General features: G+C 49.3%; 1 protein-coding gene across 3 annotated transcripts; it reads right to left on the bottom strand.

Moving 5' to 3' along the window:
- Nucleotides 1-461: 461 nt before the first annotated feature.
- On the bottom strand, nt 462-23,743 carry IL10RB (interleukin 10 receptor subunit beta). 3 transcript variants are annotated; one of them, XM_057696718.1, is made up of 7 exons: nt 23,584-23,743; nt 22,212-22,335; nt 17,716-17,873; nt 15,838-16,004; nt 11,744-11,891; nt 7,534-7,691; nt 462-1,326 (listed from the first exon to the last, which is right to left on the bottom strand). In XM_057696718.1, the coding sequence occupies exons 1-7, from the start codon at nt 23,630-23,632 to the stop codon at nt 1,045-1,047; spliced, it is 1,086 nt and encodes a 361-aa protein (XP_057552701.1). In that variant the 5' UTR covers nt 23,633-23,743; the 3' UTR covers nt 462-1,044. The 3 variants fall into 3 exon arrangements, with proteins under 3 accessions (XP_057552701.1, XP_057552703.1, XP_057552704.1); XM_057696720.1 differs by having other exon boundaries at nt 17,716-17,813; XM_057696721.1 differs by lacking the exons at nt 462-1,326; nt 7,534-7,691 and adding an exon at nt 7,707-10,782.
- Nucleotides 23,744-24,125: the final 382 nt, after the last annotated feature.

Genomic DNA, 24,125 nt, shown 5'->3' with positions numbered 1-24,125 from the left:
GTCACATTATTTCAAAAAGTGATTTTTCTATTCTGGGGACTTTTGGTGTATCCGCTTTATTGGACAATCTGGCCCAGAGGGAGGGCCTAGGTTTGTGAAGTCAGTCACACCCATGAGGTTATGTAGCTGGGAAGGCCAGCTACTGTTAATTGAATGCCTGCTGTGTGCTGACACTGGGGTGGACATTTTTCACCAAGTGTCACTAATCCTTACATCCCTAGGTACAGATGAGGAAACTGAGAGGTCACGGGCTAGGAAGTGTCCCAGGTGGAATTCAAAGCCCAGGGCCTTCTATCCTCTGAAGCTTCCCAAATGCTGTCGGGCCCCTTGCGCCTGGGTGACAGCGGGCAGGGACAGAGGGACATCTGCTGGATGAATGAACATTAAAGATGGCACACGAGAGCCTGGTTGAATCTGACAACCACAGAGATGCAGTGTCATTAAGTGCACATGGATTAAATAGAGAATAAGACTTTAATAAAGCACCAACACAACATTTATAAAACATGTCCGTGTAGAAAAATAAATCCAGTCAAAGTGTCCCTGAGAATCCACAAAGTCTTCGCTCTGCATAGTGTCTGGGGACGGTTACTTTCGAGTGGAGGCCACTTTTCTCATCAGTCTATCGGCACGCTGGTCAGATTTTACAGTATCATGCTTTTTCTTCCTCATTTTAAACATTTCTGTTTCTCAGCATTTAAAATTTGTGTTTCTTTCTTTCCTTTTTTTGGGTGCGGGAGGCCGTGTGGCTTGTGGGATCTTGGTTCCCTGACCAGGGAATGAACCGAGGCCCTGGCAGGGACAGTGCTGAGTCCTAACCCCTGGGCTGCCAGGGAATTTCCTAAAACATTTTTTATATTGATGAGCACATGAGGCTGAAAATCATACCTTCAGTGGCCAACTATTTTTTTTAATTCATTAAGGCCTTTTAAAAAGTGGCCAGTTCCCAAGATGGAGTATTTGTGCCAAGTGAGCCTTTACCATCCAGCTCCTTGGTGGTGTGGCCGTTGTCCCAGCGTCTGAGGTTGTCCATTTGGGGTTTCCTCAGGTGGTCTCAGCCCTTGACGGCTGGTTGCTCTGATGGCCCTCAGAGGCAGATGTGAGAAGGAGGGGGTCTCTGTGCCCAGCTGAGTGTGTTCCCTCCTCGGAGACCAGCTCAAAGGATCCCTGCCCAGACCGGGTCCTGAGGCTGCAGGTGGCCCCAGGATTCGCACCGCGGCTTTCAGACACATCTGTGACGACACTCAGTTTGTCAAACACTTCATTCTCATCAGACAGCGGGAAGGAGAATAAGAGAGGTGTGCTGTGATGAGGACGGCTCAGAAACTGCAAGGGCAAAAAAAAAAAAGAGTTAATGATCAAATTTTCCCATTTCTTTTGCTGGGCTCACGATTTTATACAGAACTCCTGGCTGGAAAACGCTGGTTTAAAAAATGTAACAATAACAGTAAGACAGTTCCTCAAAAATTAAAAATAGAATTACCACATGACACAGCAATTCTACTTCTGGGTATACACCCCAAAGAACTGAAAGCAGGGTCTCAGAGAGATCTATGGACACCCATCTTCAGAGGTGCACTATTCACAACAGACAAAGGTGGAAGCAGCCCAAGTGCCCACTCACGGATGACGGGATTAACAGAAGGTGGTCTATCCACACAATGGAATATTTTTCAGCCCCCAAATGTAATGAAGTTCTGATACATGCTACAATGTGGATGAACTTGACACTAAGTGAAATATGCCAGACACAGAAGGACAAATAGTGCATGACTCCACTTATATGAGGTACCTAGACGAGGCAAATCCACAGACAGACAGAAAGTGATGGTGGTGGTGGGGCCGGGGGAGAAGGGAGATGGGGAAGTTTGTTTACTGGATACTGCTTCTGTCTTGCAAGATGAAACGAGTTCTGTGGCCGGAAGGTAGTGATGGCTGCACAACAAACTAAGTGTACTTAATACCACTGAATTGGACGCTTAAAAGGGGATAAGGTGGTAAATTTTGTTATGTGTATTTTACCACAATTAAAAAAATTCGACAATAAATCTGCACCTCATTTGCTAAGTGATCACAGGTCCCCCTCTGACAGTTCCTCCTGTAAACCTGGAGGGAGATTTTTAGGAGGATCCTGATGCTGTGGGGCTGACACTGCCTGGACATCCTTGCCTCTACGAAGCAGGGATGTCGTGGGCACGGGATAGACGTGTCTTGGAATAACAGTCAATCTCCTGTGCGGCCTCAGGCTGAGTTGGGGGCCCTCTTTGGTGCTCCCCAGCCACCTGTGTGTCCCTCTGTTTCAGCCCTCAGCTCCGTGCTGTCCAGTACAGCGGCCACCAGCCACTTGAAATGTGGCTGGTCTGACTCTACGTGTGCTGGAGGTGTAAAACGTACCAGATTTTCAAGAATTTGTATGAAAAAAAGAATGTAAACATTTCAACAATTGAAAAAATTAACTGACTACATCTTGAAATGATATTTTGGATATATTGGGTTGCACAAAATATATTATTAATATCAATTTCATTTGTTCCTTTTCACTTTTTAAAAAATTGTGGCAAATTTAAAATCTATGTTTCCATCTAGTACGTTTTACGAATGAGGACTCTTCACAGTGTGTTCCTCCCAGCAGACGGACTGGTGACAGACAGGAACCAGTCTCATCAGCCTGGTCACTCCAACACTGCAACCGTGAAGACGCCCATACGTTTGCTGAAATAGCTGCTGATTGCATGTGCTCCATTTTTCATCCTTGTAGGTTCACCAATGCTCTTAATCCTTAAGATGGAGAAAAATTCCTTAAAGCATTCTATTTTTAACTTCCTCCCCCCAGTTGGTTACACCTGGTTCAATCTTTAAGTGATCAGTTAACCCCCCTCTTAATGTAATTTCCACACTCAGCCCTTTGAGACGACTTAACCTACACTGTACCCACTCCCCACCAGCCGACAGAAGGGAGGCGGAGGGGTCAGAGGAATTGTGTCCGGATCTCTGTTGCAAAAAGGAGGCAGCTGCGGGGAGGAGGAACTTCCCCAACTCCTCCTATCCAGTGGATTCACAGGAACAGACTAGAAGCTACCCTTGATTATCCTGGGAGACAGGAGAGGCAAGGACAAAAGGAGATGAGGTAAATGTCAAGAAAGCAGATAGCAGCCTGGTCTCCTGGCTGGACACACACAGAGACTGGTGGCGAGCTCAGTACATCAGTGTTGGGTAAACCTCTCTATTGCTTTTTCAGCTGAAAGTCTCCATCCCCAGCAAATCTCCCTCAACTCAAAATTATCCTCTGGGCCATGGTTAATGGATTCTCTACATCATGAGTCAAACTGGAGGATTTCATGATATGAGGACTCTGATCTGCTCACAGGTTTCTGGCGCTTCCTTTCCTTTCACTCCGCTGGCCCCTCTCCAGCATCCGTCTCCCACCCTAACCTGTATTTCTCACTGGTCCACAGTCAAGTCTGCCAAGTCTTCTAGCCTTGGAGGCCAAAGCTCCTTCCCACTGGCCCCTTGACTACGCCCGTCTGTGGCTTTGATTTGCCTGGTACCACAGTGTTGTCCCACGTGTCCTTTCCTCCCTGATAAGTCCCTTTGATGGTGAAGCCAAAAGCAAAAAAGCAGCTGAATGGTTTTGCTTCCTCTTGGTTCTCTGTTTACAAAACACCTACTGCGCAGAGCAAAGGGCCCCACCCCTCTTTGTTCTTCCTGCTGCAAATGTGGCTTCTCAGAAGCACACCCCTAGGAGATGCGTGGCTCCGTCTTGCTGGCGCTCTCAGTAGAAGGTTCTGGCTGCTCTGACTCTCTTGCCTATGGTCATGTGGCCCGTTTTCTACCCACATCAGAAACTGTGCTGCCCGCATTTGTTCAGTGGAGCTGAAGCAGCTCCCTCCGCGGAAGGGAGCTGCCTTGTACGCGTCCTTCCCAGGGACAGCCTGTGGTAACCGACTGGCCGGTGTGGGGATGAGGCCTGACGTCAGCCATCACGACGATACGTTAACAGGACCAGGAAAGCAAGAAGCGGCAAGGCTCCATAAGACATGCACTTCAGAGGGTGGGGAACTCGCCCTGTGAAGGCGCAAGGACCTGTCACATCAGTTTTAGACGGCCCATGGAATAGGACAGCCCCTTCAAAACAAGGGACCGTTATTGTATCTCACCGCCCCACCCCTACAAAGGAAGCACGATGCGAGGCGGGCCTCTTTGGGTTCTGGGGCCAGCATGTTCCACACCAGGAATACGCTGTGATTCTCCCAAGAGGAGAATCACTATGTGGTCTCACTACAGTTCCGGGCTGGGCTGGCCATTTGCAGCAGAAAATTATACCTTATTTGGAAACAGCTCCTGGGGGACCGGCTGTGGGGACCTGGAAGAAACAGAGCCTCAGGCTGCAGGACACCAGGTGACCATGCCACCTGGAAGTGACCAACACGAGGCCCGTCAGACCCACCAGGTCCTCAGGTGGGGTCACCTGCAGGCAGCCCAGCCTCCCCTGCACCCACCCCTGCTGCGCCAGCACGTCTGCCTCTGCTCACACCATGACCGCGAGGGGGGTTGGGTCCTCACGACCAGCAGGAGGAGGAAGAGGCCCGACGCGGCTCACGGGGAGGTCAGCGTGGCACGGGCGCACAACCCCAAAACGGCCCACAGCTGTGCTAGAGCCCAACCAGGGGCCCTGAACGGCAGCAGGGAGAACGCTTCCAACAGGCACAGCTTCGGGCCGCGTGTCTGGTCATCCCCTTTGTGTGGGAAGAAAAGTGGCCCTAAGTCAGGTACCCATGGAATCCCAGGCAGGGGCTAATGGTGAGGCTGGTGGTCAGGGGCCAGAGGAAGGGAGACTGGAAGGTCAGGGCAAGGAAGTCTGGGAAGAGGCATGTGGATGGACCACATATGAACTCCGAGACCCAGAGTGGGGCCCTCTGCCAGCAGAGCAAACACCCTGTCAGGTCTCAGCAGTGCCAGCCAAGGCCCTGCAGGAAGGGACGGCCAGTCATTCCCGAAACAGGTGTCAACTCCAGTCAGGGTGCACTGGTGCCCCTTCCGGAGTCAGTGCCTCGCAATGTGACTTTACTTGGAGATAGGTCCTTACAGAGGTAATCAAGTGAAAAGAGCTCATCAGGGTGGGCCCTGATCTGAGATGACCGGTGTCCTTAAGGAAGAGGAGATTTGGACACAGGAGAATGCCATGTGAAGATGAAGGCAGAGATGGGATGATGCTTCCACAAACTAAGGAACCAAAGCTTGCAGCAACCACCAGCAGCTGGGGAGCGGCCTGGAACCATTTCTCCCGCATGGCCCTTGGAAGAATTGACTTTGCCAACACCTGCATCTTGGACTTCGAGCCTCCAGGGCCTTGAGTCAATACGTGTCTGTGGTTTAAGCCGCCCAGTGTGCGGAACTTTACGGTGGCCCGAGCTGACCCACACAGACCTCACATTACATCATGTCAGGCCACAGGACCCACTGACGTCAGAAGATGCCAGGACTGGCACACGTCCAGGGGACCCCCTGATGGTAATGCATGCTGGGCTACCCACCCAGTGTCTGCCAGCCTGGAATGTGTAGGGGTTGGGGGGGGGTGCCAGCTTGGAGATGGTGCCCTGTGAGGACCGGGCATTGTCCTCCAGCACCAGGCATGCACTGAGAACCAACTACAGTTATGTGATACTATGTGATACCCAAGAGGTATCACAGGGGTTTGGGGACCAAGGGGTAGAAGGAGGAGTGGCGCTGCCTGCCATCACTCCCGCGGACCCACTTGGGGAACTGGTGTCCATGCAATTTTAGGCTCTGTGAGCTCAGAGCAGGAGTCTGCAAGCTACGGCCCATGGACCAAATCCATGTTTCTTTGTATGGCTCCTGAGTTAAGAATGGTTTTCCAGTTGTAAGTGATGTTATTTAAGTGGTTACGTAAGTATCTACATAATATCTCAATCTTGGCCTCAAAGCCTAATAAAACAGTTACTATCCCAGAGGGGAACGGTTCCACCAGGCGACACAGTAGGGATCCCTTAAAGTTTAAGTAACAGCTGCTGCCTCCTCACATCAGGATCCTTGTGCCAAGAAACTAGCGAGTAAGGAAAGGAGTCACCAGACGGGTCACGAGGAGGAAAAAGGGCTGCTGCTACCGGATGGGGGGGGGGGGGGCAGGGCACCCAGCTGAGTGATGGGGCGTCTCCCGGTACTGACACGCCCCCTGCCCAACTCTGATGGCAAGCGGATAAGCACACGCGCCCAGCTCTCTGGTGTCCCACGACCAGGGGCTCAGGCCTCGCAGAGCGGAGGGTCTGAGTCACCCCATCGGCTCAGCCGCCTATGTCAGCAGCGGCTGGTCAGGGGAGAGGGGCCTCTCGAAGGGACAGCAGAGCAGCGAGATCGCGGGTGTTACCTGTGCCCACGGGGACCAGCTGCAGTGATGGGGCTGGATGTCGTTCCTTTAACCCTCCTCCTGTGACCTTCCCCGGGGAAGAGACGGACTCAGCTCCTAGAGAAGCTGCGCCAGGGCACGCTGCGACGCGCCGCCCAGATCTCCTTCAGGGGGGAGGCACTCGCTCCCCTGGCTGCTGGGAGTGGAGCTGCCTCCCCGCTGAGGGTCTCCCCGGGGTTCCCTGGGCTGAAGGAGCTGCCACATTCTAGGTACGCCTCCTTCCTGGGGGAGCCCACACCCAGCCCATGGGTAATGAGCCCTCCTGCCTCAGCTCAGGACATTTCTAAAGGGCCACCCCCACGCCAGAGGCCCCGTGGGACTGACATCACAGCTCGCACTGCCCCTCACCCCATCCTGCTGCCCTCTCTCCCTTACAGGTGTTACTCCTGAGGCTACGCCCCATTACGCCTTCTGAATGCAAGTCTCCATCTTAGAGTCTGTTTCCTGGGGAAGGAGACCAAAGACAGGATCATTTGGGGCTGAGCCTGGCATATTTTCCATTCTAAGTGTGAGAGTATAGCCAGGATTTCATTTCTCACGGCCACTTCTGTCCTACGGTCTCTAACCAGGTACATCCTTTCTTCTTCCCAAACCTTTTGAAAATAGCTTTCCCGAAAAAAAAAAGAAAGGGGAAAATTGCTTTCCTAAAGTCTCGGACACACATGCCATAATTTCAGTCGCTCTCAGATATCTCCCAACTGAAACCGCTCCCGCCGCTTCTCCCACCCTCTGGCCCGGCTGTCCGCTGGCACCCAGAGTCTAGAGTTTTCTCTTTCTCATCTTTCCTGCTCTGAGCTCTGCTTTGTCTCTTCGTGTCCCAGGACCATCACCTTTGCTCCCTGACGACTTGGGGCTTGAGGCAGGGAAGGTGGGAGAAGGAACAATGTCCAGGTTGCAGGGAGGGCTTCAGAACAAACCTTCACCCTCTCCCATAGGGCTGTCCTGTGAGCTCAGACTTCCCTGAAATGGTACCAGGGATGGGACCAGCGTGCAAGGTGCGTGTCGTCCTCCAGGAAACCACGCTGTGCTGAGTTAGGCGGCCCTGACTTAGAAGGAAAACTTCCGGTCAGCGTTTTCTCATCCACATCTGGCTCCGTTCTACCACCTACCTCTTTCAGGTGCTGCGGAAAAGAATTCCTCGGGGGGAAGGCATGCTTAGCCTTCTTGTAAAGGCACCGCAGCAAGAAGTAGCAGCCCACGAGCAGCAGGAGGGTGGTGCACACCGAGGCTGCCAGGACTCCGGCCACGATCCAGGAGGTGGTGGTTTCTGCAGGGACGAGAGGCTGGGTCATATTCTCGTCACGCACAGACTGGGGGACACGGACCTGAATGCCCTTCTCACCATCACAATCCAACGGTAACCCCTCCTCGTTGGGGGGCCCGCACGTTTGTCTCAGAAGGCATGATGAGGAAGCACAGGCTGTTCGAGGATCCCGAGGTTTCCAAGTCTCACCCTTTCCTGTCTTCCTCCAAGTTGGGTTTCTGGCATGACTGCTGAGACACACAGAAAGCAGCCGCCGCAAGAACCCTGATCCGCTTTGTCTACTCGCAGGGTAACATGCAGCTCCCTGTTCTGGATAAACCTCTTGAGGCAGAAGAGAGGACTCCCTGGGCCCCAGAGCCCCAGTGAAATACGCGCTACCGTGTTTTGTACTGAGAACTGCACAGACGACCCCACGTGATCCCCTGCCCTCGGAGACCTCCTCATCGCTAGTGTGGCCGTCAGCAGCTTACCGCTGAGCTCTGGGACCACCCTTGAGCTCCTCTCTGGAAAAACTCAAGGCTACCAAAACAATTCACCTTTGTTCTGCCAACACTTGACCTTCCTTTCTTAGTGCTTTTTCATAAAAAGCTCAGGACTGTAAATCTTTCTTCTGTCCCTTTGAGACCTGCATGTATCTCCTATGATCTAGGAGTGTCTCTCTCAAGGACCTGAAAGCCATTCCTCTGAAATGTCATCATCAGGAAGGAGCGAGCCCCTGTCTCAGAGTCCCAGGGGGACCCACCCTGGCATGGCTGGTGACATTGTGATGAACCCTCGGGGGACACTGCCTGGGTCTCCTTGGGATCCCAACCCAGATATCTTAGCATCTTAGACAAGGAGGTTTCACGGGCACACCTGGCTGATGGTGACAAAATTCAAATGATGCTTTTGTGACTCAACAAGAGGGAGAAATGGGGAAGGATGGTGGACACTGCTTTACACAGGCAGTGAATTGTGGGAGAATCCAGCGATCAACACCCTCTGTGTAAGTCTCTCTGTGTTTCAGGCCGTCTGAGAACGCTGTCAGGTGGACTCCCTTTCCCCATGCCTTCTCTTACCTATGGGATTAATCTGCAGGAAGTGGGCTTAGATGTTACTTCCTTCCTGTTATTTACTAGCTGAGCGACTTTGGGCAAGTTTCTTCACGTCTCTGAACCTTCACCTTCCGTCTGTGAAAGGGGAAAAGAGCCTTTCAACACTCTCACTGAAAACTTGCCAGGTTTAAATGCGAGAACTCTGTTTAAAAAAACCTAAAATGACTGACAAAAGCAGGTTTTCAGTGGGCTGTACTTTTCCTTTTCTTTCATAAAATGTTTGGGTTTTGTCAGTGAATGGGTGGTCAGAGAATCATGAACTCGTTGAAATATTTCTCTTTTTGGTCAAAACGGGTGCCTCATACCATGTTTCCTGACGTAAACGTTAAGGAATATTTAAAGGTATGATTTCAATAATGTTCTTATTAATAGCAGTCATGTCCTCTAACCCACATTATGGGCTCACTCTGTGCCTGGCACTGTCCTGGGTGACACCCTTTGATTCTCCTCATTTTGCAGATGAGGTGACTGAGGCACTGGGCAGTTCAGGATGCGCCCCGTGTCACTCATCATGCTGGAGCTCAGAGCGGGGAAGGACAAGACACCGCACCACCGGGCATGTACTCGGGCTCGGGGAAAGCAGTTGGCAGGTGTTTAGAGGAAAGAGGGATGATTCCAAGGTCAGGGATTCTAGTGATTCAAGCAGGATGGGGGCTCCCAAGGCACAGAATTCTGATTCAAACACAAATGATTCATGAGAGGAATAAAAGGTAGGCTTTTGGGAATGCCCTGGCGCTCCAGTGGTTTGGACTCTGTGCTTCCACTGCAGGGGGCCTGAGTTCCAGCCCTGGTCTGGAACTAAGATCCCACAAGCTGTGAGGTGTGGCCAAAAAAAAAAAAAAAGGGTAGGCTTTTGTTATTTAAAGGCGCTGCTGAGAGGCCTGGCACTGGACAGGGGGCTACAGAAAAAGAAAGGAGAGAGACAGAGAATTCCCTCCAGAGAGACAGCAAGACTTTCCATCTTCTGTGTGGTTTTGCAATCCTGAGAACATTTGCTTAATATGATTGTAGAACAGCTTTGGATGACACTGAAAAGATCACGTGCCTGGGGGAGGTGAAAGATTAAGAGATTCAGGCAAGTAATTTATGCATTTACAAAACGAGGGGAAAAAACCCAACAAGATTCAGGAAACGCCAGGCTGGTAAGCTTGATGTGATGTCCAGAAAAAAATACAAACATTCCAGAATGGATCATTAAGTGGCTAATTACAAACAATTAAAAAAGATAGGGAGAATAACTAAGAATATTAACATGAGGACACCGAGAAGAAATGAGCTCATAGTGGCAGCCTTTCCTTTTTTGGATCGGATTACTTGTTGGTAAATTATGGTACATTATGGGCTGGTTTTTCCCAAGCTGTGTTCCTTGGAATGCTCATCCTCAAAGATGTTGGAAGATCAAATAGGCTAAAAATGCTAATATGTAGGGTGACTTTTCTGAGAGGGAAAGGCGGTGTATCATCATTTCCAAGCACATCTGACTACAGGGCTCTTGTTTTGAGAAATACTCCATCACCACTCATGGGACACAGTTGGGACAATGATGCCCTTGGCACTGGGTGTCGATTTCAGCTGATATCGGCCAAAGTCTTTCACGGTGACTTTGCGGACAGTAAAACAAAAGAGCTTGCCTAACAGTCCGCTCTAGTCAGATGGACCGGTGGCCAGTAAGCAACTGGTCTAGAGGAAGGTGTATCCCAGACACACCAACTGTTTGAACAACACAGTGGTAAAGATCCTGAGGCTCATCCCAGCAAATCAGTTGATGAGACAAAGCAAAACTGGGTGAGAAACATGTTTAATGATGAAAACCAACGTTATCCAGAAGAACTTGATAAGCTGAAACGAATTACTGTGAAAGCAGCACTGCAACTGCCTCAAAACTACAGGGACACAGAAGATGAGACGTTTCGCTCTCTCTCTCTCAGGAGGGAGTACTTTATTCCTCTCCTTAGTACTTCTGTAGCCCCCAGATCAGTGCCTTGCTTCCGGGAGGACTTCTACAAATGAAAATGGCCAAGAGCATGCGTGACCTTCGTGTATGCATCCTTTTGTGGTCTGAGCTGGCAAAGCCTCTGGCTGTTTTTAAATAACAAGAAGGCCCCAAAAGGCGTGACGTCTGTGTTGGTGTGCAGACACCTAGGCCACAGGTTTTTATCATTTTGTACACCAATGCAACGCGTCTGTACAAGATCTGTCAATATCTAGGCCAACGGGTACCCTCCCCTTCCTTCTTTTCCTCCTTCCCTTCCTCCCTCTCTTTTTTTCTAAGAAACACCAAGTGTGGAGGCACTCTGCTAGACACTGGGCTACACGTCATATGTGGGGGACTGTGTTGAGGTCCTGGTACATAATTCATGAGGAACCCTAAAACCAGCTTGCTGAGGAAATGATGGGGTTTCCAAACTCTTCCCGTGATGTGTCTGAAGGAGCGGGAGATGTGTAGCCCGGGAAGGAAAGGCTTCTGGGGGTGTGACAGGGCTCGACCTCTGCTGGGCAGGCTTGGGAGGACTGAGACTTGCTTCAGGGAGCCCAAGAGGACAGAACAAGCATGCTGGAGGTGGGCGCGTGGAGGGAGACCTCAGCTCCCTGGACAGAAGGACTTCCTGTCAATCCCTTTGGTCTAAGAGTGAACGAGCTGCCTCAGAAGGTGGTGGTCTCCTTCCCAGCATGAGGCGGTCAGTCACGGCTGAACCAGGCTGGAGTTTGGGCTGGCTGATGATCTCTAAGGAGCCTTCTGGCCCACACACTCACTGGGAGTCTCTAAAGCTACTTCAGATGCCCGGAGGAGGGACTTCCCTCGCGGTCCCGTGGTTAGGACTCTGCCCTTCCACTTCAGGGGACATGAGTTCGATCCCTGGTCAGGGAACTAAGCTAGCAGTGCCCGCCCCCCGCCCCCCCTCCCCCAAAAAAAGATGCTCAGAGGAGACAGAACTGCAGACAGTGCATTTCGAGACCCACCGTCAGTTGCTGTCTGCTCACAGACAGGCTCACTCCACTCTCCGGTTTTGTTCCGATCAGGAAGAAACCCTCGAACTTGAACACAGTAAGTTGTCTGTGGCTCAAGATTTCGGAGGACCTCGAAGTCATATTGCCCAGTAACTGGAAACTAGGAACAGAGACAAAAATAAGAACATGGCTCAGCAGTGAAGGGACATCATCTTTTCTCCCCCAAACCCCACACTTACCAGTTATCATCTTTACTTTGGGCTCAAAATAGGAGGATGAAGAAAGCAGGCGCTCCTCCTGGGTCATCTCAAGGGACCCTGAGACCATCCTAAGGGTGGGGTGGGGCAAGGACTAACTGTGGTCCTGACAAACCACCTCACCCCCTGAATTCTCTAGTTTAAATGACAGGCAATCCCACTTCCTTTTTAAAAAAGATAAACCAGTTGTATGGGCTGACTTTCATCACTCCGACCAAATTCCATGTTGAAGTCCTAACCTCAAGTACCTCTGAAAGTGACTTGGTTGGATAGAGGGTCTTTACAGATGTAATCAAGGTACATGAGGTCATTACAGTGGGCCCCAATCCAATACAACGGGTGTTCTTATGAGAAGAGGAAATTGAGACATAGACGTGTGTACAGAAGGCCACATAAAGATGAAGGCGGGGATTCGGGTGATGCCTCTATACACTAAGGACCCAAAGATGGCCAGCAGCCACCAGAAGCTGGGTGAGAGGCCTCGAACAGATCCTCCCTCATGGTCCTTAAAAGGAGCCAATTCTGCTGACACCTTGATCTTGGACTTCTAGCCTCTAGAACCTTGACACAATACATTTCTGTTGCTTCATCCGTCCAGTGTATTTGCTACAGCAGCCCCGGCAAACGAACACACGAGTCATTTACAGTAAGACTCAATGTGATTTTCTAAGTCAAGAGCATGTTTCTGCCATGGCTGCCCAGGGTTCTCCTCTGCATCACGTCTCCCTCTACGCACCCAGGCTGCCCTTCCCCAGCGGCTCAACTCACCTTGAGGGCACACACGGCAGCCTGACTCTGGTGGGGGCATCCCGGACTCATCTTGGTTTAATATGAAGATATCATAATGGATTATATATTTCTGAATTTGAGAAACCAAAATAGTTTCCAGCAAACTAAAGGGAATTAAGACAGTACATACTGCCTGTATTTCCAGCATGATTATAATTTCCTTATAGAAGGGTCTTACGAAAAATTTGTTATGTGAGTAGGAGCTTCAATGGGAAGTGAGCATAAACTCTGTTTTTACTTAAGTAACTGGCTGCTTTTCTTCTGGGGCTGGGCTTGTTGATAGCTTATCTCTATTCCTTTATTATAGGAGAAGCTAAGCTCACTGAAGGCAACAATTGGATTTTACCAACTGAAAACATAAAGACTACAATATAACTTCTGATCATTAAAAGCAGAAATAAAAACAAAACTCCCTGGCTTTCACGTCCAGAAACCCAATGCTTCTAAAACCTTACAATGCATGTTTTTTCAAAGCTGAACTCAGAGGCTGACACATCAAAAGCAGACAGGGAACAGGCTGGCACGGACGTGAGGCCTCTTCTAGCCTTATCTCACTTCTGGGCAACTTCTGGTTTTATCTTCTCGCTTTCTCCCATCAGGAAGAAAGAATTCCTAAAAGCTTTCAGTGCTCTTAGCTCAGGGACCTAACACGGCACTCTCTCAGAGAGGTGTGCCTTCCAAAAGGGAACCATACAACCTTACTCCTCTCAGGCTGCTGTAACAAATACCAAAGACTGAGTGCCTTATCAACAGACATTTATTTCCCACCGTTCCGGACGCTGGTAAGTCTAAGATCAAGGCACCGGCAGATCTGGGCTCTGAGGAGGGCCTGCTTCCTGGGTCTTCTTGCTGAGTCCTCACAAGGTGGAAGGGGTGAGGGAGCTCTCTGGGGCCTCTTTTTTTTTTTTTTAAGGTTTATTTATTTATTTATTGGCTGCATTGGGTCTTCTGTTGCTGCGAGTGGGCTTTCTCTCCTTGCGGTGAGTGGGGACTTCTCTTGTTGCGGAGCAAGGGCTCTAGGCAAGTGGGCTTCAGTAGTTGTGGCTCAAGGGCTCTAGAGCACAGGCTTAGCAGTTGCGGCGCACGGGCTTCGTTGCTCCGTGGCATGTGGGATCTTCCCCGGCCCAGGGATTGAACCTGTGTCCCCTGCGTTGGCAGGAGGATTCTTAACCACGGCGCCACCAGGGACGTCCCCGGGGCCTCCTTTATAAGGGTACAGATCCCATTCGTGAGGGCTCCACCTGTATGATCTCATCACCTCCCAAAGGTTCCACCTCCTAACACCATCACATTGGGGATTAGGTTTCAAAGCATGAATCTGCAGGGGGGCGGGGTGGGGATGGGGTGGGGAGCGGAGGAAGGCGTCGCAAACACTAAGTCTATAGCACATATAAACTGGCAAAGGTGACCCTGCGGCACCAATGACCGAGACACTGGGGGGCAGGCAGCCTTTCCGACACTCTGCGCCGTCAAGCCAAAGTCTTCCACACCGCAGGCAGAGGGAACGGACACCTGTGTAACCAGATGCCTGTCCTGGGGGCATATGTGAGATAAGAAGATGCTAAGGATACACTGGGTTTTGCATTTCATGCCTGGGGCAGGAGGCACTCAGGCCGGGTAACTGTGGAATCCGACCCTTCCTCACAGTAGGCTGCTAGCTCCAGGAGTTACCTTTGCATCCCAGAGTTTAGCAGGGACACCTGCCTTCCATAAGGGACTGTAAAACTTATTATTCTGTATGGCTTCCTAGGCACACAGATCCTGGGGTTTTGACGATAAGCAAAATCATCTGTTCTGTGAGGAAGGCAGATATCCTATATCAGTTAACGAAGCATTTAAAAAAACGGAAGTATAGCTGATATATAATATCTCACTGGTTTCAGGCATGCGACATAGTGACCCGACATTTATATATGTTACAAATGGATCACAACAGAGCACGTTTTGGGGGGAAAAATTAACTTGAGATTTTTGGGGGGGCTACACAGTATGTAGATATAAATTTAATTACATCATTCCTCAACAATACACACACCCTTGACCCTTCCCAAACGCTTGAGAACTGGTGAAAAAAATCAACATTTAATGCAGAGGAGATAACTTGCATAACACATACATAAGTTACTTTAGGACCACAGATGGCATTCAGCTCAGAAGCACTAAGTATAAGAATTAAAGCTGAACAAAGATGAATGAAAATAGCCTTAACATGTCTACACAAGGGAAAGGGAACCTCACGTACCGACCATACCCATTGTTCAGGCAATGGGACACGCTTCCTTTTTTCACTGGGTCATTAAATTCCTCAACAATCCTGTGAAGGAGGTTATCATGCCCACTTTATTAATGAAGTGGGTTATATGCCCGTTTTGCAGACCTGAGACGCTGAGGTCAAGAATGTGACCACCTCCACAACAGGAGAAGCCACCGCGCTGAGAGAGTAGCCCCTGCTCACAGCAATTACAGAAAGCCTGCACGCAGCAACAAAGACCCAACGCAGCCAATAAATAAATAAATAAATAAATAAACACATTTAAAAAAAAAAAGAATGTGACCAGAGTCACACAGTGGCAATGTTCCAACAGGGTCTTCCCATCTCCAGCCCATATTTTGAAAGGAACTGTCCCTGGAAGAGGAGGAAAGCAATGGGGAAACGTGGGGTCCGTCTGGTAAAACGTGACACCCACCATTCATCCAGGGCTGAGGCTGCCCTGACCATGGACTTGACTATTGTGTGGTATACGGGGGCCTCATGCCATGCAACAGTAGTCATTCACTGACCACCTGATTCCCAGCCAACCGCTGAGTCAGCTCTGCCTTCTCAGGCAACTTCCCTTTGGGAGGAGAAAGGCCTGCCCTCTTGCACCAGCACCCAGGAAGTCTGATCTGTGTACTTGTGACCTGACATACCAGTCATCCCCGAGAATGGGAAGTTTCTGGAGCTCAAAGGACCAGGCCTGAGATCCTCCGGACCATAACGTGGCAAAGCCTCCCTCTGACCGACACTGGGCAAAGGACCGGGAGCTGACATCTGCCATGCGTGTAATTCGCTGCACTTACCTTTTCATCAGAGCCATTTTTCCAATATTGCACATGATAAGTCCATGAGTTATAAATATTCCTCATGGTCCACGTTACAGGTTCATTCTCAATTTTCGGGGCTAAGATACGCATATGTAAAGAATTGGCAAGTGCTTCTACTTGGATTCCGGGAGGTCCAATAATGGCTAAGTGTGAGAACAAAGCAAAATGACAATCAAAATTCACCCGTTAAAAACATCCAGATGTCTTTTTCGTAACTGGGCAGACCACCTGGGTTACTGAAGTACTCTGCCCTGTGATACACCGCTGTGATGATGTGGCGAATGGGGACACTCTGATTTTGTTTCTTAAAAAAAAATCTTTTAATCTTTGCCTCTGTTAATCAGGTTTAGTCCATTTATGTTTACTGTGATTTCTGATATATTTGGAATTATTGCAACTATATTACTTTATAGTGTTTTCTGTAAAGACTGCTTTTTTTTTCTTTTTTAAATGGCTTATTCCTCTCCTCTTTTTTTTCTTTCTGTTAGGTTGAATTTTCTTTATTTCCATTGCTGGGTGGGAAGCAACAGATGGTATTTCTATTTTTAGTGTTGAACCTATATAAATAAACCCCTCTCCAGCAAATACATTTTCCAACAAAGTCTGAAACTACTCCCCTCCTGAAAGCTCTTCTACTAGATATTCACATGACAGGTCCCTTCACCTCCTTTAGGTCTCTGGTCAACCGCTGCCTCCTCAGAGAGAACGACCTCACCACCCTACGTAAACAGCAGCTCCCATCACTCCCTGCCCCGGCACCTTGCTTTATTTTCTGGAGAGCGACAATCACTACCTGTCATAAAATACGTATCTGTTTGTTCATTGCCTGTCTTCCTCGTTAGAATGTGTGTTCCACTGGGGCGGGGATTTTTGTCTTGTTCAGTGCTGTAGCTTCAACACTAAGAACGAACATGCCTGGCACACAGTAGGTGCTCAATAATAACTGTGGAATGAATCATAAATGGCCATGGGCAACTGTGCTGTTGGAGTTATATCCTGTATTCTTCTCTGGCTGCTGTTTACGTCTGGGGGGCTGCTACTGGACCTGTATTAGCATTCTTCCCCGTTTCTAATCTGCCGGCCACTGAAGACCAGATAAGAACACTTATTAGATATTTTTCCAAAGCAAGTATAAATAGGTCCCACATGACATCTCAAAGCACTTTCCCATCGTATCAACTTCAAGAGGCAATTATCTGACGTGGGGTAGTCGTTGCTAAGAGCCCAGACGCAGGAGCCTAGGTCTGAAGCCTCGTGCTACAGCTCATTACCTGTGTGATCTTGGGGCAAACTGTGTATCTACTGATATTTTGTATGAGTTTCTAGAGAGAACTTCCATGGAGGGGCCCTAAAATAGGATTTGGAACCAGTCAGGAACTGGTAAGTCAGTTTTCAGCCTCAAGTCATTAAAATTATTAAATTTATATTTAATTATCTTATTGCCTTATGCCAATCCTGTGCTGTCTCTCCCACAAACTTCTTAAGGGCCACAGCCCTCTTTTTCACTTTTTAAGTTTCTTTTTTTTCTGATGTCGACCTTTTTTAAAGTCTTTATTGAATTTGTTACAATATTGCTTCTGTTTTCTGTTTTAGTTTTTTGGCCGTGAGGCATGTGGGATCTTAGCTCCCCGACCAGGGATCGAACCCACACCCCCTGCATTGGAAGGCGACGTCTTAAGCACTGGACCGCCAGGGAAGTCCCCACAGCCCTCTTTATTACATTCCCTAAACTCCCTGTGCAAGGCCATCCACTTTGTGGGCACTCAAAGAATTCCTGCTGATGGGCCAACCGAGAGGGAAATAACCAAGGCAAGGTGATGACATAACAATGAAATAAAAACCAAGACAGCTTACTGTCATCCACAGGACAGAAGGTGATGTTTATCCAGTCTGAATGCTTGTCTGCAAATTCAGCCCTGACTCGCAAGGTGTGGTCACCGTACTTGGAAAGACTTGAGAAATCACATTCCGTCAAGACAGTACTAATGCACACATCTTGGAATTTCCTATAACTACAAAATCAGAAGAAATCATGAGAGTTCTAATGTCAGTCTCTCTGAGGCTGACTGGTGCTTTATTGTTCCTGCTACCAAGGGATAACGGAGAATAATGAGAGAAGAACAAAGCAAATTTTTTATCGTCAATTTCTTTTGTTTTCAAAATAAACATTTATTTATTGGCTGCGTTGGGTCTTCGTTGCTGTGTGCGGGCTTTCTCTAGTTGTGGTGAGCGGGGGCTACTCTTCGTTCTGGAGCATGGGCTTCTCATTGCAGTGGCTTCTCTTGTTGCGGAGCACGGGCTCTAGGCCCGTGGGCTTCAGGATTTGTGGCACATGGGCTCAACAGTTGTGGCTCACGGGCTCTAGAGCGCAGGCTCAATCAATAGTTGTGGCTCACGGGCTTGGTTGCTCTGAGGCATGTGGGATCTTCCTGGCCCAGGGATTGAACCCGTGTCCCCTGAACTGGCAGGCAGATTCTTAACCACTGTGCCACCAGGGAAGTCCTCTTTATCGTCAGTTTCAGTGAATAGGATGCATCGTTCACGCGAGCATTTTCCAAACTGTGCTCCATGGGACCTTAATGATCCTGGAGGCATCATAAGACATTTCAAAAATGATCCATCCCAAGGTCAAACAATTTGGGACAAAAACTGGGTGAAACATGAAAAGGTGTCTCTCTTCACAACAGAACTTCTCAGAGACTTTCATATCCTAATGAAACGTGTCTTTCCAAAAAGGGAGTGAGTATGCAACATATTTGATAAAGAAAGCTTCCTTCTTGGATTAGGTATTTCTGAAAGGTGTGGGGCATGGCTTGTGAAATGTTGATATTCACAGATTAGCCAAAACAAGTATATCACAATGATTTCAAATAACGTCTTGTAAGTGACTAGTGTTCAGTTACACTGGAAAAATTATAAAATTCGCTGACCTCAGATCTCCAGCCCTGACACCAACCCCTGAAGGGAGGGTGGCAGAAACACGAAGTGGAAGGAAAGGAATGTTTGGGAATACCTACCAGGTGCGTGTAACTTAACCTCACAAGAGCCTAAAGAGCTATAATTAGCTCCATCCCAGGTAAGGAAATCCAGGCTTTTGTCTAGCAAAAAATAAGAATTCTGTTCTGACTGGCACCTTTCTGTCTTGGTGCCAAAACCCATCTGGCTACCCTAAGAGGTGACGACGAAGGTGTGGATGAAAAAAATAATAACAGCCAACACGTGTCAAGCATGTAGGTGTCAGGCAGGGCACTGTTTTAGCAGTATTACCTCACTGAATTTTCACAGCCCTGGGAGGGTGGGACTGACATCACTCCTATGTTTATAGGTGAGACACAGGCACGGAGAGCCTACGAAACATACTCATGGGACTCAGGTCTGCTTGAGTTCAGAGCCAACTGCCACTCTACACTCCACTGCATTCTTAGGAGGCAGACATAACTGGGCTTATGCTGTCTTACTGTCTGCTTTTCTTCACTTAATAGACCACAAACATTTCTCCAATCCATGAACTCTTCGTGGCGGCCTAACACCGTCCCTGGGAAAATCCAAGAGTCACTTCGTCAAGGGGGTTTTCCCACATGAGGCCATTTCTTTCCATGAATTTAAACTAACGCATGAATTGGGTGGAACACAGAGTATTTCAAGAGTTGTTTTGCAATAACTCTCTTTCACTAGGTCATTTTTACTGCATCTATACATATTTTTCTTCCCTTTAAGTAGCTCATATGATCTGTTCCCCATATTTACATCTAATTGTTTTAGAAGTTTCCATATTAAAATCACCAGTACATCCTCTGAAGTCCCCCCACCCCCCCACCCCCGCCCCCGGCCACCCCAACCCAATGCACACATACAATAAGAGCTTGTGCTATGCGACCGCTCAGGTTAAATTCTAACCACGCCTTTTCCGGGGCCACAGAAGGATAATTAGATTTTTCAGGATCAAATTTCTCCCACACCCAGCACATGGTTTGTTTTCCCCAGCACAGGCCATGCTCGGTCTGTGCATCTATGCTGAGGAGGCCTGGAACCCAGGTATCCACTCTTGCTTATTGAGAGTACTCATCTAAAAGACAAATACCTAAAACCAAACACCTCTACTCCAATGGCAAAGAAGCAAAGAACAGAACAACAAGAAATAAACCACAGAGGAGAGGGACAGACAGAGAGGGAAGTTCATTTTCCACAGTGAAATCCCTAGTGCTATCAAGACAGAGTGGAGAAAACACAGAGATGGAATTATAAAACCAATCAGTGCTAGAAAGTACACTGTGGGAGGAAAATTAGTCTCAGAACGACCCTCAAGTCCTTGGGGAAATGGACAAAACTGGAATATGGACTTATAAAGGATTGTATCATTGGGGAAGCTACCAAATCTTGATAACTGTACCACAGTGATGTAGAAGGTTATCCTTGCTCTTATGAAATACACAATGAAATATTAAGGGGCAAAAGCGAGAAAATGTGGTGAGCCTTAAAAACTGGTGAATCTGGATATAGGCTATTTGGAAGTTCTTTGTGTTATACTTGAAATTTTGAAATGTTTTGTTACCTGGGAATTATTTTGAACTAATAAGTTAAAAAAAAAGTAAATGAGAGGCTTCCCTGGTGGCGCAGTGGTTAAGAGTCCGCCTGCCAATGCAGGGGACATGGGTTCAATCCCTGAGCCAGGAAGATCCCACGTGCCGCAGAGCAACTAAGTCTGTGAGCCACAACTATTGACTGAGCCTGCGCTCTAGAGCCCATGAGCCACAGCTATTGAGCCTGTGTTCTGCAACTACTGAAGCCCGCATGCCTAGAGCCTGTGCTCTGCAACAAGAGAAGCCATGGCAATGAGCTGCCTGCACACCATAATGAAGAGTAGCCTCTGCTCTCTGCAACTAGAGAAAGCCCGTATGCCGCAAAGAAGACCCAACACAGCCAATAAATAAATAAATAAGGATATTTAAAAAAAAAAGAATCACCCTGCCAATGCAGGGGACATGGGTTTGATCCCTGGTCTGGGAAGATCCCGTATGCTGTGAAGCAACTAAGCCAGTGCACCACAGCTACCGAGCCTATGCTCTAGAGCCCACAAGCCACGGCTACTGAGCCTGCGTGCCACAATTACCGGAGCCCTTGCACCCTACAGCCCACACGCCAAACTACTGAAGCCTGTGTGTTGCAACTACTGAAGCTGGAGTACCTAGAGCTGGTGTTCTGCAACAAGAGAAGCCACCGCAATGAGAAGCCCTCGTGCTGCAGTGAAGAGTAGCCCAGGCTCACCACAACTAGAGCAAGCCCATGTGCAGCAACAAAGACCCAATGCAGCCCCCTCCCCCCCCAATTTTTTAAAAAAATGTAAATGAGGATTATCTTATTCATCTTTCTCCTCCTTCTCTGACTTAGCAGGGCTTGGATATGTTTGTAAAATAAAGGCCAGGTGGGAAGGAGTGTGGGATCGATGGCATCTGAGACCCACATTTCCTTCCTCCGCACTGAAGGAGCTGTCTGCCTTTGTCTGTTTCTGAGTCACACGGGAAGCAGGTGTGTGGATCATTGGCCTTTGGCCTCCTCTTGCTGCCTGCATCTGGCACAAAGGTGTGTCACCTGCAGTCCAGCCTGTGGTGTATGGTGGCAGGCTGCCAAGGGAGGACTGGCACAGGGAAAAACCGACAGGCCGGGCAGGTCCTGGGAGGTCACAGCACCACCAAGGTAGACACTCATCCTTCCTTCATAAGCCTCTGCTGTCTTCAGAGGATGGAGCTTCCAACAGCCAGCAGCTGTCTTACATTCAATCTCAGGACATAGCCTCAGAGTAACTGAGTACCCACTAGGCAAATGACCTGCACCCCCAAGCACTGGGGCGTGCAGTTTATAACCTACTAGAGGGGGTGGCTGTAAGCTAGAAAGGGGCTTCCTGCCTGCTTTGCATACCTCAGTTTTCTTGGATAGCTTCCACTTATAAATTGTTGACTTTTAGCAATACTACTCTAATAACTGGAAGATGGTTCTCAGGGGCATTTTTCTCTTTAAAAAACATCAACTGGGACAAGCCCAATAGGTTTGCATTGCAGTAGATTGCCACAGCGGCCCATGACACCCACCATCTACATGATAAAATGTCTGTCACACCTTAAACCATCACAAGAAAAAGGGAAAAGGATTTTACTTGTTTGCTTTCAGAGAACAGAGTTTTCACAAGAAATTCTGGGACAGAAAGAAAAAGTCCAGGAGAAAGGCTCCCCCTGGGTTGTCATGGTCACTTGGGTGACAGCAGTCAGACCCTCTCCTCGTTCCGGGCTAAGCGACCAGCCCAGCCAAGGCCACCATCCTTTGGTGCCTTCCTGCCAAGAGCGCCCCAGACTTACCTTTGGTACTGAGCTGTGAAAGTCAGATTCCCCTTGGGAAAAACAGGTGACTCCCACTGTAGAATGTTCTTGAAGTTAACTGAATTCATTCTGACATTTTCAGGAGGTGGCACCATTCCTAAGGCTGTAAAAATAAAGGGAAAAAAGTGGGCAACTCTCTTCCTCAAAAAGGTCACCCAAGAAAATAACCATATCCAATACTCAGGTCTTCCCTATGGCTCCAAGTCTTCAAACGGGCACACAGGGAAGGAGAGACATGCTTTAGCTGTGCTGAGCAGTCTGAATTATATCTGAAGAGACGAAATTGCTAAGGGGAGGAGGATAGCAAGAGTGAAGTGGGGATGGATGAGGGTGACCTGGATTTGGGTGGTGGTAGAAAGGTGTGAGGGGGTGGGTAGATGGAGTTTAGATATATTTCCAGAGGTATAAACTCCAGACTTCATGATACATTTGGTGTGAAGAAGTCGATGTTAATATCCATTCCCGGCTTAAGCACCTGATGCTCTGATTAGGGCTGGGGACAAGGAAATCGATTCCCTTTCAGGATGTGCAGTAGGTTTGAGATGCTGCAGGATACACAGACAAGAATGTCAGAGATGACATTCCTGGATGAATGTGCCTGGGGCACAGGGGATAGATTTAGGCTAGAGATAGAAAGAGTGGTTAAACGTTTTAATAGAAAATGCCAAGCATACACAAAAGTACAGAGAGGAGCATATTAAACTGCCACCGGCCCATCACCCAACTAAGGCCAACAGATACACACTTGAGAGTCATGAACCCACAGCTGGTATTTAATGCCAGAGTTCTGCTGATACCTCCCCCAAGGGATAGTGTAGGGGAAGGAGAGAAGAGGGCTCGGGCACGAACTTGGCTGATGGGGATCTGGTAGAGGCGGAGGATCCTAAATAGAAACAGGCTGATAGGCAGCAGGGAAACCGGAGAGTGGGGTATCCAGGAAGGCCAGGGATGAGTTCACCAGGAAGGTAGGAGGGATCCACAGTGTTGTTTGAACCTAGGTGGGCAATTTGGAGCAGGACAGGAAAGGTTTCACTGGATTTAGAACTCAGAAGCCATAGAGCTGTAGAGGGGAGGGGCAGAATTCAGATCTTGGGGATGCTGGGGACTTAGTGGGAGGCCCTGACGGCCCGCCCAGGCACTTAGTCACTTTGAGTGCGCCTCTGGGGTCCGCTCCGGGGTCGTCTCTGGGGCCATCGCTGCCAGGCGTCGAAGCAGGGCTTCCTGGTTCCCGAGCGCACCTCGCGGGCCCGGGTCCCAGCGCAGGCAGCCGGTCTGGGGAAGGCGCGTCGTCCGCGCAGTTAAGCCGACGCCAGGAAGAATGCCCGGCGTCCCCTCCCCGCAGGCCCCTCACCTGACACCAGGAGGCAGCTGCCCAGCCAGCTCCGGAGGCTCCGCGCCATGGTCGCGCAGGCAGCCCGGGAGGGAGCTCGGGGGCCGCGGGCAGCGGCACCGGGGCGCGCGCCCCTATGCCCGCATCCTCTGCCGGAGCGCCTGCCCGCCAGTCCCGAGGCTGCTTCCGGGAATCGGTGGGGAGGGGCGGGGCGACGCGAGGCCCCGCCCCTGTCTCGGACCCCGCCCCCGCGCGCTTGGCGCCGGAGGCCGCTATCACCCGCCACGCAGGGGCAAGTGCAGAGGTGGAAAGGGGCTTTCTTGCTCCGGGTGGCTGGAAAATACCGATAGCAAAACAGGTTGCAAAACTGTACGTGCAGGGTCCCGAGTACATTAAATGCATGCTTTAAAAGCAGCCGCAAGTTAAAGAAATACACGCCAACGCCAACCCAGAGGTGATATGTAGGTGGTGGAATTAAGTGGTGATGTTTTTTCTTTACACCATGCAGTATTCCCCAAGTTTTCTCGGGTAAACAGGCACGGCCTGTATAATCCCCTCCCCCC

The sequence above is a fragment of the Hippopotamus amphibius genome, chromosome 10, assembly GCF_030028045.1.
Source record: "Hippopotamus amphibius kiboko isolate mHipAmp2 chromosome 10, mHipAmp2.hap2, whole genome shotgun sequence".
Lineage (NCBI taxonomy): Eukaryota > Metazoa > Chordata > Mammalia > Artiodactyla > Hippopotamidae > Hippopotamus > Hippopotamus amphibius.
Note: the sequence above shows the minus strand (reverse complement) of the source record. Positions and strands in the feature narration are given on the sequence as shown.